This window comes from Nelumbo lutea, chromosome 2 (assembly GCF_056320005.1).
Source record: "Nelumbo lutea isolate HS-2025 chromosome 2, American lotus-T2T, whole genome shotgun sequence".
Lineage (NCBI taxonomy): Eukaryota > Viridiplantae > Streptophyta > Magnoliopsida > Proteales > Nelumbonaceae > Nelumbo > Nelumbo lutea.
Window position 1 is genome coordinate 62,948,131 of NC_142685.1, and position 15,804 is coordinate 62,963,934.

Genomic DNA, 15,804 nt, shown 5'->3' on the forward strand with positions numbered 1-15,804 from the left:
AAAACATGCCAAAGGTTAAGACCATACCCAGTCTATTGATCTACTCCTCCCAAAATCCTAGATAGTTCCCAATGGGTCTTCTGTTTTGTATGTTACTAATTTTGAGAACAACAAAGAATAAACAAATGACCTCTCTGTTCTTCACAAATTCTCTGTGTTTGGATTCCAAGAAAATTACTGAAATTAATTGGGAAAGTTTTTGGGAAGCCTTTTAAGGCGTTTCTCAGCATCAAAGAGGTGAATTTCTTTCTTCTTTTTCTTCACTACTGGGAATATATATATATATATATATATATATATATATATATATATATATATATATATATTATCCAAACATATCAGTAGTGTATAAAAAGCACCATTTTCTTTAAATAAAGAAATGTGATTAGAAAATTAACTTCTTCTATAGGTAGGTACCATATAATTTGCAACAAAACCTTCTTGTTCAACTGTTGAAGACATGAGTAATCTTCTTGCATTCATAAAATCAAGAAGTCAAATTGATGATTGAGTTCAAAAAATTTTTAATAGAGATCCCTAGAAATTTCCTTCAATGCAAAAATAATAATAATAATAATAATAAAAAGAAAGAAAGAAAGAAAGAAAAAGAAAAAGAAACCTTAACAATTAATTAAATTTCCTTCAACTTTCAGTTTCTTTTTCATATTCTATCAAACCAAATACAGACTTGAGGAAATCTTCAATGCCCCAAAAATCACTTGAAAACATATTTTACAAGGCCAGGGAGGTGAATCTTCACAAAGTAGTTCTCCCAATTGATGCTCTTTGGATCGAAGCAAAACATTATTGCATCAGAATAATTCATCAGGGCTGCTTTGCGCAACTTTTCGGTGTTCAAATCGTCAAAGCTACATATCAAAAACAAGCTTAGAATCAATAAAACAAACTTTGTACATTCTTCTTAGTAGATTGACTAATTCACTTGTAATTCTGAAACAACATATTGAAACAAAAAGTAATTCATCAGTTACAGGAAGAGGGATAAATACATACACTCCTTTAAAGAACAAATACGGTTCATAGATTTCCACCAATCGCAGCACAAAATTGATCTTTCGCTGAAGGTCACTATATATTCCTTGGAAGTATTGGCAAAATGCTGCATTCAGTAGTTGCAGACCCTAAAAGAATATTGTTCATGAAAAGATTAGTAATGGAAATTTTTGATGCAAATTTGGAGTTGGGGTGACAAAAGTTCAAGCATAATTATTTCACTATTTTGAATAATTTGGTTCAATTTTTCTGGGCTATTTTAATTGTCCAAAGAATTCAGAGAAAATGAGAAAAATTTTTGAAAATTCTCAAGGAAGTTCTAAAACAATCACTTGGTTGGCCTAAGAAACAGCTGGATTTTTCTTGATTCCAAAAGGGATCAAGTAACCTCTCCTACCTTTTCTTTCAAAACAAACACATCCTTATTGGTAGGGGTGTTAATTGGACTGTATTTGGTCCAATCCGATCCAGTCCAATGTGAATCCATTACAAATGGACCGGGTCTAATCCAATCCAATGAATATTGGACCAGTCCAATTCTATGTCTGGACTGTCCAATCTCTTCAAATTTGTTTTAATTTAGCTTAATTCTAATGCAAACCTGGTCCATTGATATCTATATTATTATCTTCTATCAATGGACCAGATATTGGTTCACCAGCCAATCTAGTTCAATATAAATTTATTACAGATGGACCAGGTTCAATCCAATCCAATATATACTTTGGACCATTAAGTTTGGACTCATCCAATTTAATATGTCTTGTTGATCCATCCAATCTGTCTAAATTGATTTTGGTTTAGATGGGGTCCAATCCAAAACCGGTCCATTGACACCCCTACTTATTGGGTTCTATCCATGACAGTGAGAACTAACCTTTAAAGGGATCAAATAACGTATCATCATGTATCTGTGGAACTCATCCATGGTGCTGAAAACTGCAACCTTGCCAACTTTGACGGGCTTTTCATCCTTGTCCATCCATGGATTCATAGAGAAATAACGATATGCAGACTCTTGAAGCAAGGTAAACTCCGTGGGATGGCTAACAGAGGATCCCACATTGTAGATGGACTCACATGGTTGATTGAGATGAGTGACCATGGCCACAATGATAGAATTGACCACCAAATCTCCCGGAATCTGTCATATATATTTTACAACTTTGATATCGAAACTAGAAATGTGGCATTAAACAGAATAGAATGGAGAAACAGGATTCATGTAATTGGGATAAGGCTTGGATGATGAGATGATGATGATGACGATGATGATATCAAACCTACAAGCTTATTTTGTACTATGTGTTCTTGCATGCATGAATATATAAATGTGAATGTATGGATGCACATGTACCTTCACATAACTGAATAATATTAATCTTTCAAAAAATAAAACTGGATAATATTAATGAATAAATGCATGAAATGTGTCATGTATTACCATACTCAGGTAGTAGCTAGCTAGATACATATGCAGCATATGATTTCCTATGTCATGATTGAATATAGTATAGCATGGATGAACTTACCACATCAATGATCAACTTCGGATCACCAAGGAAGCATGTTAGCCTTCCCTTACCATAGCCAAGTGCCAAGCTATCAATGGTTCTGTAATTAGAAAAAACAAGTGCACCAATAACTTCGTGAGTTTCATACAAACAAAGTTGCCTTACAAATGAAAGTAAGAATAATATGATATTTTGGAATATGGATCTTTTTCTTTTGTGATGATCCATATCCATTGGAATGGATTTCAGGTTTTATATTGCTCCATTTCATGCCGTAGTTAGAGAGGAGAATAGAATTTATATCTAATTAGAAAGAGGAATGAGGGAAAATGAGGGGTTCTCTCACAACAAAACTCACAAGGACCTCCTCCTCTCTTTTCTCACATTTGTTGTTATTAATTTGTTTTTAAATTAAATTGTTAAAGATAAAAGAAGTCAAAATTGAAACCCTTTTAGGTATCAATTGTTCGTAAATCTCTCTCTCTCTACCCCTCAAATCTCCAATGTTTGCTTGCTAGTAAGTTATAGATGTAGAGTTATGAAGTCAAGTTACCTGATGCCTTCAATCCAACCCGGAAATGGCTCCTTGTAAGTGCTTGTTATGATGGTTGGGCGTATGATAACAACAGGCATTTCTTCTTCTCTCAAGTGCCCCAGAAGCATCTCTCCCATAGCCTTTGTGAAGGCATAGGTATTTGGCCAACCGTATAGTCTTGCCCTTAACAATGAAAAGAAGGAAAGGGAAATATCACCAAATAAAATCCATATTATAGACCCGAAAGCTTCAGCAGTTTGAAAAGAAAAAAATAAAAAAAAAACAACTTGAACCGTTTGTGAGCTTCATACTTAAGAGGAACTGATAAGATATCATCAAAACTTTTGTTTTTAGACTTGGAGGCTGTTTGGCAAGTCCTTTTATGTAGATCTTTCAACAGCCCAAGACTGTTTGAGTCTTGTAATGGTCTTATCTTTAAACATCAAGACTGTTGGAGCCGTGTCATGGTCTAGGGGGCTGTTAAAAACAGCTGAAAAGATTATTTTCAGCATGAAATAACCAAAAATTTCATTTGAAGCTTCTTGATTTTTGGCTTTTTCAGTCTTTTTGTGTCCTTATCTTCTGGTCATTCAGTCTACATGATACCAAACAGAAAAAGATCATTTTTTGGTCTTTTAAGCTTTTTACAGACCGAAAGACATGTCAAACACCACCTTGGTCAACATGACTACCACAAATGCTTATTGTGATGAAATAATTAACATGTCTTACAAGTGAGGCCTACAATATATAAGGAAAATAACTCAGTGCAATAAAAGCAAATTATAGAGGGCTTTTGATTACCAAGCACAAGCATGGTGGTTATGATTATTTTGAAACCATAAGACAAGCTTTAGTCAACTTTTAATTTAAAACATTACACCTCATCCAGAATAATAGACCGGATACACTCTAGGTAGAGGACCAAGTAAATGCTCAATTTTGTCTTAGAGCAAATTAGACTAGCCCATGTGCTGTTCACTAGTTTTTAATATATTATTACGTTTTCAATCATCAGAAAAAACAAATGCTTTTTAATGATCAAGGAAAAATCCAAGAAATCTGTTGGGTTTGCCTCCCTATTCAAAAGGAACTAGTTTTGTCCTTTGACAAAGAAGCCTGAATGGCTAAGAAATCTAATCTGTTGGGTTAAGTACACTGCAGTTCATTGCAGAATTCTCAATTACAACCCCCCATAGTCTATTAGTAGCCCCCCTATAAATCACATCCTGCTCGTGGATTTAGCATCAATCCAGGGTCAGGATTTATCCCCCCTGTACGTGGGGCTAAAAAATTTCTGACCTGAACTGATCAGCCATTCTCCCTTAAATCTTTCAGTCCATAACGAAAGGTGAGGTACAAGGTGACGTGGATTATAGGAGTGAATAGGTGGCTAATCTAGAGATCCCTACTCAGATTGAATAGGATAAAAATCTCTGCGAGGCAGAAATCAAAAATCACAAGTTGTGTAGGGAAGCTTGTGAAGAAAGTAGTATGTCACATTCTACATTTTGAGTGTGGTAATAGCTATATATGCTAGTTAGAATTTATAGAGATGAACTAATAATGTTCCACATTACAGAGGAATATTAGAGAGGAAATGAATCAATGAACCAGTTTTGGTTGGACCCGTCCAAATCAAAATCAATTTTGATGGATTGGATGAATCAATGAAACATATTGAATAGAACCAGTCGAGACTTAATGGTCCAAAATATTTATTGGATTGGATCGGACCTTGTCCATCTGTAATAGATTTATATTGGATTGGATGAGATTGAATCAATATCGGGTCTATTGATAGAAGATCAAAATACAAGTGTCAATGGGCTAGAACCAATCTATGTCGAAACCAATTTGAACAGTTTGGATGGTCCAGACATCGAATTAGGCTGGTTCAAAATAGTCTAATAAAATATTGATCAGATTGAATTGGATCAAATCCGGTCCAGTTGACACCCCTGAATGCCAAGTGACCATCTTGACAACCGAGTCATTGATGGGCACCATTGGTGTTAAGGCAATTTTTGGTAGGTATGGCATAAGGATGACGTGCCTATTTTTTTTTTTTTTTCTATTTGACACATGGTTTTTAAAAATGAACCGGTAACCAAATCGGTCAGAGGTCCTGTTATTGATTCGAACGGTCTGACAAAAAAAATTAAAAAAATTAGAAAACTGTCAAAACCGTTCGAATGATTCGAACGATTCAATAGTTTGCTGACCAAAATCAACAGTTTTAGAGGGAAAAAACGATTTTGGAGGAAAACAGAACTGGTCAAGTGACCGGTTCCCAGTTTTTCCAATTCGATCATATGGTCCGGTCCGATTTTGAAGACAGTGATTTAACACATGATACTTGGGATAAGAAATTCAAAAATTCTCCTCCACATTTATTTAAAGTACAGTAAATAATTAATAAGTAATGTAGGAAATAATAAATAAATAACATTATCCAATTCTAATTCCTACGATCCCAGGTTTTGATAGGAGTTGGTCATCGGACATAGACCTAACCTTTGGCTGTTTTTGCACAAAGTGGCTCTGGACAAATTTGTCCATACCTAACCTTTGGCAGTTTTTTGCACAAAGTGGATTATGGACAAAATTGTCCAGGTGTGATTGATTAAGATATCTTACCATTTTTTTAAATAACACAATCAAACAATTGTGAATCTATTTTGAAGTTTTAACTTTTAATAAAAATAAAATATTTTAAATAACACAACCAAACCATCATCACAAATTATTTATGATTGAACTAAGTAAAAGCCAAATGACCATGCAATCTAGTAATCCAGTTTTGTTATGGGGAAAAACCATGAAATCACGACCTTGAATCTATGGCTGTGTCCCCACCTTGAATCAGAAGAAACGACATTATGGTGGGGCCACGGCAGTACGTCGAAAGGCTGTGATTCATGATCAAAGTGAACTCGTAGTCTAGGTGGTTAGTTGGCATTCCTCCTCCAGCAATGTTCTATCCATTGTATAAGCCAATGGGTCCCACGTACTTCTCCAGTTATCTGCTACCCTAATCTCTCTGACACTCGGATTATGGGGTCTGGGCTATAATCATCTGGCCTGGACCAGGTTCCAGTGGACCCCATTCCTTTTGATCCAATTGTGTCCCCACTCTCATGCCTTTGTCTATGTTTGATTTGATTTCAAATAGAAGAGAAACAGATTAGTGGTGTTGGTGGTTGGTCTAAACAGTGCAAGGTTCTAAACCACCAAATAATTGAGCTATGACGAGGTCATAGGCCAGCAGTTTCTCTGATACCTTAAACCGGCTATCTTATTGTTTGACCAAATGCATTATTGTTTTTATCATATCTAAAATCACAATTAATTTTTTTATGTCCTTCACATTTTTCTTTTCTATACTTCAATCTCAACCCTTCACTCTATCAACTTTACCCTTTTCTTTCTTTTGTTTTTCATTTTATTTGAATCTATCTAGTGATATAAAATAGGACTAGAGAGAGAGAGAGAGGGAGGCTAAGTAATCATGAAGAAAAAGGTTGCTTAATTGGTTAAATTAGGGTTATTCTATTGGATCCTATTTATTATTTGGCTATAACTGCCATTAATTTGTAGTAATAAACGGTCAAGCCAGACCATCCAATCGATGTAAGAACATTTTCAGTTGCTAGGCATGGGGCTGTGATGATCATAGGATGGGCCTGGAATGGGCCCGGTCTCACCCACATCACAGGCTTGATAATATGTGTTCTAGGCCCAGGTTTACCAGCATAATAAGTTGATAAAACTACTTTCCAAAAGAAACATAACATTTAAAATTATCTAAATAGAAAGAAAAATATGATACAATTTTATTGTATATATTAATTATTTATATTATAAATATAATATAGTATAATTTATGGGCGGCTCAACAATGTGGGCCCAGGCAAAAATGATCATCCATCCTTATGTTTCAATCTAGTTGATCCAATGAGCGTTTCCTATGGTATTTTTTGATTTATTGGTTTGAATATTCAAATAGATTTAACAGTATGTTTTCTAATTTTTTAATGAATCAGTGATATACAGAAAAGCACAGGCGATTGAGAAGAAATACTAAAGGAACATATAATTAATGCATATAGTTTGCATATTGTTCCCACTCACGCACCTCCATTCATTGAGTTGAAATGTTGTGTAGGATTCAGGTCGGTCTGACATGCTTCATTTATTATTGTTTATCTTTACTATATAATAGTGACAAATATGCAGTGTCCTCACGTCAATGCAACTGCCAATCTGTTCTGCAAGTTGTATGGTATCCAATTGACATTTCTCCATCTGTCGATACCATGAACATGCAGTTTATGTACCTCTTCACTATTTCTAACTAACAACAATACTCCAGATTCACTGTAAGAGAATTAATGTAGCTTCTGTATCCCTCCATGGTTTCTAGCCCAAGTCCGTATTTTCTCTAATGGTGTGTTTGGTCTGAAGGAAATAGACTTGATCAGTAAAGTCTGTTTGGAACCACTATCACCATGAATAATGAATAATGAATAATGAAAGTGGTTCCAAACGACTTATCTGGAAACAGATAGCCCCTTGTAAGCTGTAGATGGGAAAATTCTCTACTTTGTGTCAATGGGCCAATCTGAACTCTGTCATTGACCCCACTGACCCATTAAAGTGCCAATGTGAGTGGACTTAGACACAGCGGCTTTTGACTTGTGAGATGGGCCTAACGGCCCTTACCTGCATGGTCTGTAAACACTGTTTACTGACAACCTCGAAAAGCTCGAACAACATGACTCCTCGGTTAAGCTTTGAGGCTTTTCCTAGACAGCTCATTAGAGCCATTCAACCAAAATCTTCAACCCTACCTGAGTGTCCCTTTGAGAGGGATGAAATATAAGCAGATCATCTAGTTTTTTATCTGGGCCCACATGAACAGCCTCTTGAGTCGGTCATTTGAAGGGCTATCCACTTCAGCCAGTTTTGAACAGTTTGTCCAAATCACTTCTAAGTAGTTGAATCTTTAGCTTAAATGGCCTAAGTCTAGTTTGCAGAAACCTTTACCCCTGTGGGGCCAAAGCCGAATAAAGCTTACTAAAACATAAACAAATAATGTGTTTAGGCCGACGCCCATGGGCTGTTATTGAATGCTGTCTAATCCCAAGGAGATATAACATTCTTAGAAGCTACAACTGGTAACTAAAATCTGTATATATCCCCATTGATTCGGATCCCGCCTCCACTTTCTCCCATCCCCACCGACCGGTTTAGACTCACACAGCCTCACTATCATGCAATTATCATATTCCAATAAAAATGAGAAATAAAAAAACAAGGATCCCTGGTGAGAATATTCTGACGTCAGATTGGAATCTACTCTACACCAATACCACCCTTTGCATTGATATTTAATTAAATAATCATTTGACTCATTCATGAGTGAGTCATTCTAATTCTAGCCATATGATTGGGTGGAATGGATTCTGACCGCACCCTTTAGAAATGAGAATCCTAAATCTTATCGGAGAATTAGGGACATACACGATGCAGAATTCTGAATTCCAGCCCCCTTACTATTCGATGCCAACTCTCTTTCCAATTATGCATATTTTATAAAATTCGGATTCCCATTTTAACCAAATAGGCGAAAGGGATAGGCGAAAGGGACAGTTGATTCCAATTCCGGTTCTGATTCTTACTTTAAACCAAACGAGCCCTGATTTTATTTTATTTTATTTTTTCAGGTGTGAGGCGAGGGACGAGGATGAGTAATGACGATGACGATATAGAAAATTTAATCCAAAGTCCTCCTAAAAATGACCGACCGCTTTACAGTTTAGCAGTTTATTAATAATAATGAGAAGGAATTGAAATCGAGCTAGCTCTTACCTTTTCAGTCCTAGTTCTTTCATGGCGATCCTCTCTTCTTTCTTTGTAAGCTTCTGGGCCTGCAGTTCCTTCAGTCTTTCCTCCGCCACCTTCAGCTCTTGCTCGATGTCCAACCCAGAAGTTTCGTTGAGCGTCTCACCCATACGGTATGGTTTCTCTAGTATCAACCCTTCCTGTTGTCCAGCTACATACGCTGAAATCACCATCCCAACTGTTAATCCATCAAGCATCCTTTCTGTTTCAGTGGCTGATCTTGCGCAGAACAGCCCGAGCTAGAGAGAAATGAAACCTGTAAACTCACCAGTCGACACATGGACAAACACCTGCAACTTGGCACATTTCTTCGCGAAGTTCAAAACATTCCTCGCACCCAAGGTATTGACATGCAGCGCATCATCATATCTACACACAGATAAATATGTTTTTAAGCTTTCTGTAAAATTTCTGGAAAACAAAGTTTGACTTTACCCGTAAAACAGAAGAAAACAAATTTGATATATTGCTGCAGGGTAAAAAACAAAAAAAGAAATTCTGCGGCCTCCTTCTGAACTGAAACAGATAATTAAACGGAGCCAACTTCGATGCGAAAAATGAAAATGATTGTTCCATGGTTATTGATTACCTCTCATCAAAGTTCACAGTTGCAGCTACGTTAACGACAATATCAACCTCTCCCCACATTTCATCTCTCACATCAGAGTCTTCTAGTCCCAAGTTGTCACAGGTGATGTCCCCCGGCACTGGAATCACTTTTTCCGACATGAAAGAATCAAAGCCGGCACCATGTTTCTGTCTCAGGACCCTAAACACCTCCTTTTCCAAAACCTGTTACCAGAAGAAATTAATCACGTTAGTCAGCAGATGTGACAGATCAACATGAAGACAAACGGACCTCTGTATTGTCAATACTCAATACAACTCTAAAAGCTGGAATTAATAAAACGATTTGAAAAGGAAGCTCCAACTAAAGAATATTCCATTTTCAGGTCTTGTTTTCACTTTTTACAACTTCAAATAGACGAAGAAAGGAAACCCACGTCTGCATACCTCATTATGAAGCCTCTCTGTGGCTGACTTTGTATCTGGAGCTCTCAGAAGCAGATAGAGCTTCTTGACATTAGGCTGAAGTCTGAGGATCTTCTCCACAAAAACTGCATCACCGGAAGCCAGTTAAGTTAGTCCGGCTAGAGTAAAACCAACAAGGAGATAGATAGGTCAATCAGACAACATAGGAGATCAAAGGAGATGATGGAGTAATACTCTTTGCTACAAAACCAGTTGCACCAGTGACAAAGATGGTCTTGTTCTGAAGAGACTCAACAACGCCACCCAACTCCATTTGCAAAGAAAATAAGAGAACTGAAATGATGAAATCCTTGAGGAACCATTACAATTGTCTATGATTTATAGGGTGAAGAATTAACTTCATGGTGGAGTACACGAAAGCGATTTTTAAAATATTTGATTAATTAATTAATTTCTTTTTTTATTCTATAAAAATGGCCAACTTGTTTATGCCCCACCCACGCAAATAAATTAAAAAAAAAAGAAAAATGAAAGTAAGTCATCTTTGGCATTATTTGCGCGAGAAAATTGACTGACTACCAATCAATCAAAAAGATTTCTAATCTCAGAGAGATTAATTAAATCCCCTAAGCTTTTGGACCCTTAATTGCTCTTCTGCTTAATTAGTTTTCTTTAAATAATCAAATAATTAATTATCTGTAAAAGTACTTTACTAAATAGAATTATAAGAAGAAGATCAAACCAAGATTTTTGCGGGGTTTGATGCCGGAGCATGACATGGACAAAGGGTTGATGATTAATTGCTAGTGCCATTAAATACAAGTTAGGTATAGCCGATGAAACGGTTTCTAAACAAATATTGGTTGATCCGTTATGAGAAATTTAAACCAACAGCGATCAAGTAGTTCTGACTTCTGAAAATAGATCACTTTGATATATCTAACCCCTGAAAATCTCTTGGTAATATATGCATATAGGCGTATCATATGATAGGAACGGGTCGGGTTGGAAATTTCTGACAGAGACCCAACCTTGGAATAAATTTCTTTGGGAAAAAAAAAAAAAAAAAAAAACTTGGAATAAACAGTCAAGAAACCTGCAACCTCTCTCTCAAAATAAAACCATCCTGTCTTTACCTCCTTCCCCTACCTTTCCAAGTGCAGACAGAATTCAATTTCTAAATGATCTGCCTAAATTTAGCCGCCTTACCATCGAAAACCTTTTTTTTTTAATATAAAAAGAAAAAAGAATTTCATACAAGCAAGAACGAAAACTGCCATCGAAAAAAAGAAAAAAACTTAGCCAAGACCGCCACAGACCCATATGCACAAAGAACTTAGGTCCGACCTGACGGTCCCAATGGACCCAAATTAATTGTGCAGGTTTTGGTTTCAGGATCTGGTACCAATGGGACGGGTTTCAGTTTCTGATCTAGGCCCGATTATTATCGGTTAAAAACTGATTCTACTCAGTCCCAAATTGATTCAGACCCAGACTGAGCCCTATAAAATGTATAATATTTTCAGTGGGTTTTATCATAATCGGGCTCCATTGAATCAGACCCAATAACCTTGAGAACCAATCGGTTCAGTTCCAATTCCTTAATATTTTTTATAGGGTCGGTTCCAATTATATCGAAACTCAACCCGCTAAACCTTGGTCCTTCGTAGCCCAAACCTCTACTTCCCGAGAGTATATAGTTTGTTGCTTTCCTAACACCTTTCTCACAAACTCTTGGCCTCCCAAAAATGTAAGGCCTTAAGTCATTTCCACTTGATGACCTTGTTCTGTCCTTCGTTTAACATTCTTGGAGTCCACGGAGGAGCCTGTAATCAGGATATAAAGAATTTCCACTAAACTTTCCCCAGCTAGGCTCGACGGGGGACAAACTTTTCTCTTCCTCCGCTTCAACTGCTCTACCATTTAGAGATGCTTTCGCAATGGTAACCAACTCTTCTCTTGCCAACATTAGGGTTTCACCCAACTCCATTGCATATTCGATCTTCTATTTGCTAACTTATTGCAAAAAAATTCTTAAACCATTTTTTCTTGCAAACATCCTTAGCAAGGATTAAACTTCTTAAATTCCTCCTCAGGTTTACATTTATCGCTTTGCCTTCCTCCTGTGTTTGGTTTGAAGGCCTTTCCGTACCTTTTCCTTCAAACCAAACATAGCCTAAACTCCAGGCCTGACTTGAACACCAATTAAAACTACTCCATATCTCACAACCCACAAGTCCACAACCGGATCCGCCATCTGCAAGACAGGGCCCCCTACTTGAGTACAAGATTTACTTTCCAAAATGAGATGCAGAAATAGAGTTTGAATGAAGCATCCTCTATTGCCTCCTTGAGCAGACTAAATGATCACCCACCTCTGTTCCACAAATCATTAAGAGTTTTTCACTATTACACTGATGTGGTGCTTAGTGGTGCCTAGTTGTTATAAACAGTTGTAATTATTACCTTTCTCCCTTTGCAATCAAATAAAGTACAAATGTTGAATGAAAAATGTAAAGAGAACCAAACCCATGTACATACAAAATGATAAATTCCATTTGGGCAAACCCTTGAGGAGACAAAGAGCATGCTTGGTTTTATGGGCATTTATTGGAAAAATGCAGCCACATCAGCACTATTTATTGTGCTTGAAACCATTATTTGGTTTTAACATTTATCAAATTAACATTCAAAAATAGAAACACTTGTGCATAAACCATTAGAAAATACTTCAAATTCTGGTTTCTCCCAATGGCCCAACATTTATTGAAGTGCAATGCTTACTTAGAGCATTGTAAGCTGAGGTGGAAAATAACTTTATGGGGTATTATTTAAAACACCCAACCAAAAAACAAAAAATAATAATAAACATTTAAAATAACAGTTTTCAATAAAATGATCATCTGAGAAACACCCTATCTATAAATGCCCACGGAACCAAACATAATACACAAAATTAATTAGTCCTGAGTGAGGATGTTTCCTTCTACTCTTCCTATTTGTTTCTCATAAACCCCCTTCACAGGACCACAAGCATCACCTTCACCCTTAGAATTTGAAACAAATGCTAGAGACTTCCCATCATCGTCCTCCACCAGAGACCTGGCTTCAGTCATGGCAAATTCATGCTCACACAGTTCTAACAGCCTTTTCCAACCTTGCATTGAGAATATCTCCCCATAAAATAAAGCATATTAGTATAGAGATATTCTCAATGCAAGACAGTAAAGGCTACCCGAAGAGAGTTTGCCCTGACTGAAGCCGAACTCCCTTCACCATCCGTAGAACCTCTAACAATCCCTACTCCAAATCCATCGCCACCACCTTATATACTCGTCTATTCATTTCAAATAGAGACTCTAGCCCCTCAACAACAACCCTAACAATAAAGACTTCACCTAGAACTTCAATGCATGGTTAGTGGCTCGGGGAGCTCAAACGAAGCATGCACCAGATCACCAACTAGAGAGACTCAACCTCTTTCCACTGCAAGTTGTCTAGATACCAACACCAAATTTGAGGAGGGAGACCAAAATACCGGACTCACCACCTCTGTTCCCCAGACATAATGCAGCTTCGCTAAGCTTGTAGTCCAAGGTTTCACAGTTACCTTTAGCCCATCGACAGACAAGGTTTCAAAGTTAGCTTTAGACCAAAACACCGGACTCAACACCTCTGTTCCCCTACCTTAGATTTGCAATTCCACATCTATCTTTGTAACTCCAAATGGAGTGTGGTAGCTAGAGTCGTTGAATACCCTCCATCTCACCAACCAAACGCCTATGATGATAGACTTTCTCTTTCTCTAACCTCGACTCTCCCACACAAACTCATAAGCCTACTCTTATAACTCGAACCACCACCTCTCCTTTTCTAACCGTGATCCCACTAACGAAAACCTCTCCTAAGTAAGGTGGCTAACCAATCCTTTCCATCGAAATCTTATTTAGGCTTGTTGGATTAAGAATCGAGATGAACTTTAGGACAAAAAAGGAGAAGAAGAAAAGAAAAAATGCATCATTAATTTGAGTGTTCATGTTATTTTGCTAGTTTTCTAAGGAGAGTGTCTATTTGTGTTTTGTGTTTTTGTGGAGGGTATTTTGGTCCCCCCAATGTTGGAGATTTTCCCTTGATGTAGGGTTTTATCCCCTGGTTATTTGGTTTTTTTGCTTCTCTTTCTTGTTAATGCTTTCATGGGAGGGTTGCTTACTTTGTTTTCCTTGTTTAGAGTATTCTTGCTTTCTTTGGACTAGTTTTCGAGCAGTTTGGATCAGATAAGCACAACGTTGTAAGCACTTTTTATGGACACTTGAAAATTCTTTTGACACCTGTTTGTTAAAATACCCTCAGCCCACCTTTGAAAAATATTAAAACTTACTTTTGACGGCTGTTAAAATACTTATCAAGTGCTAATTTGACGTGTTTGTTTATGTTATGCCTACTAGGCCTGGTTCCGTTTTTGACGGGAGTCATTTATTGCTTTTGAGCATGTTGTCCATAAATGTATTGATGTAGGTGTGAATGTTATTGTTGTTCATTGCAGTGCAACTTTGGCTAGGTATAAATGATAATGGCGATATTATAGTATTGGTTGTCTGTTTCCAAAATCAATAACTCCTTTTGAGGAGCAAGGGAAAAGCTTTGCATGCAGTCAAAGAATGTATCTCCAAAAGATATGAAGGTTCTTCCATTGTAGAAAGGTATTTTAGGGCCCTGTTTAGAGATTTGGGTTATTTTGATCATGTTATATAATGGAGAGTCCTTGCTAGGTTTTTTATCAGTTTTTTTTTTTTTTTTTTAAGAATGGAATTCTCTTCTTCAGTCTCTGCTGAGGTATGGGGTCAAACACATGATTTCCCTTTGGATGTGATAGATAATGATATTGGGTTACAAGTAGGTGAGAAAATTGGTCTTATTTATCAAAATCAAGATATTGGGTTACTAGTATATCCCTTAGACCTTATATCATATAATTCAAAATTCATTAACAATTTGACAAAAATGTTTAGAAATCCTACACACACTACTACTGCCAGCAACACCGGGAAAAGCCTAGACTGTATTTAGGTTTTCCAAATGTGATTTAATCATAAGAGATGCTTGGATATTATTAAATCTGTTTGGATTATTTTAGTAAGGGGATATGTGGCTTACACAATTGCTTGAAAGTTAGATAAAATCAACAATAAGTTAAAGAGGTGGAAAAAAGGTGTTTTTGGTAATTTTAATTATAAAATGAGTAGAATAAAGAGTAGGATCCTAGAGTTGGAGAGTGGTGATTTGGATTCTGATAAGCTAGAAGAGCTAAGGTATTTAGATTAAGGAAAGGGGTTTTTTTTTCTTTATTGAAATATCAAAAATCATGAGACAACATTTAAGGTAGCTTTGGTTAAAGGAGGGCGATAAGAATTCAAGCTTTCTTTATAGATATGTTTCAGCTAGACAAAAGAAGAATATATAATATTGTTTGTTTTAACGATGGGAATGGTAATTAAACTAGTGATCAGAGTAAAATTGGGAAAGTGGTTAAAGATTTTTTTAGGAATTTATATCAATTTCAGGGATCAAAAAATTTTGATCAGTTAAGAATTTTACTTTGTCTAATTATTCCTGAGGAGATAAATAGGTACTTGTTTGCTCTTCCTACAAAGGATGTAATTAAAGAGGCTTTGTTCAGTATTGTGAATTTAAAAGTTCTTAGCCCTGATAGAATTTCTTCTTTGATTTATAAAATTCGTTGGAAAGATGTGAAGGATTTTCCAATAAGAAGTTTTTTTTTTTTTTTTTTTTTATCTTGTGAATGGCTTTTTCAACCTTCTAGAGATCCTAGACAAAGTGATC

General features: G+C 36.4%; 1 protein-coding gene across 1 annotated transcript; it reads right to left on the reverse strand.

The window, feature by feature from the left end:
* Positions 1-604: 604 nt before the first annotated feature.
* Positions 605-10,309, reverse strand: LOC148871142 (alcohol-forming fatty acyl-CoA reductase-like). The gene is made up of 10 exons (XM_088968292.1): positions 10,198-10,309; positions 9,985-10,088; positions 9,560-9,762; positions 9,239-9,339; positions 8,938-9,130; positions 3,082-3,246; positions 2,547-2,628; positions 1,892-2,158; positions 1,015-1,142; positions 605-869 (listed from the first exon to the last, which is right to left on the reverse strand). The coding sequence occupies exons 1-10, from the start codon at positions 10,274-10,276 to the stop codon at positions 716-718; spliced, it is 1,476 nt and encodes a 491-aa protein (XP_088824418.1). The 5' UTR covers positions 10,277-10,309; the 3' UTR covers positions 605-715.
* Positions 10,310-15,804: the final 5,495 nt, after the last annotated feature.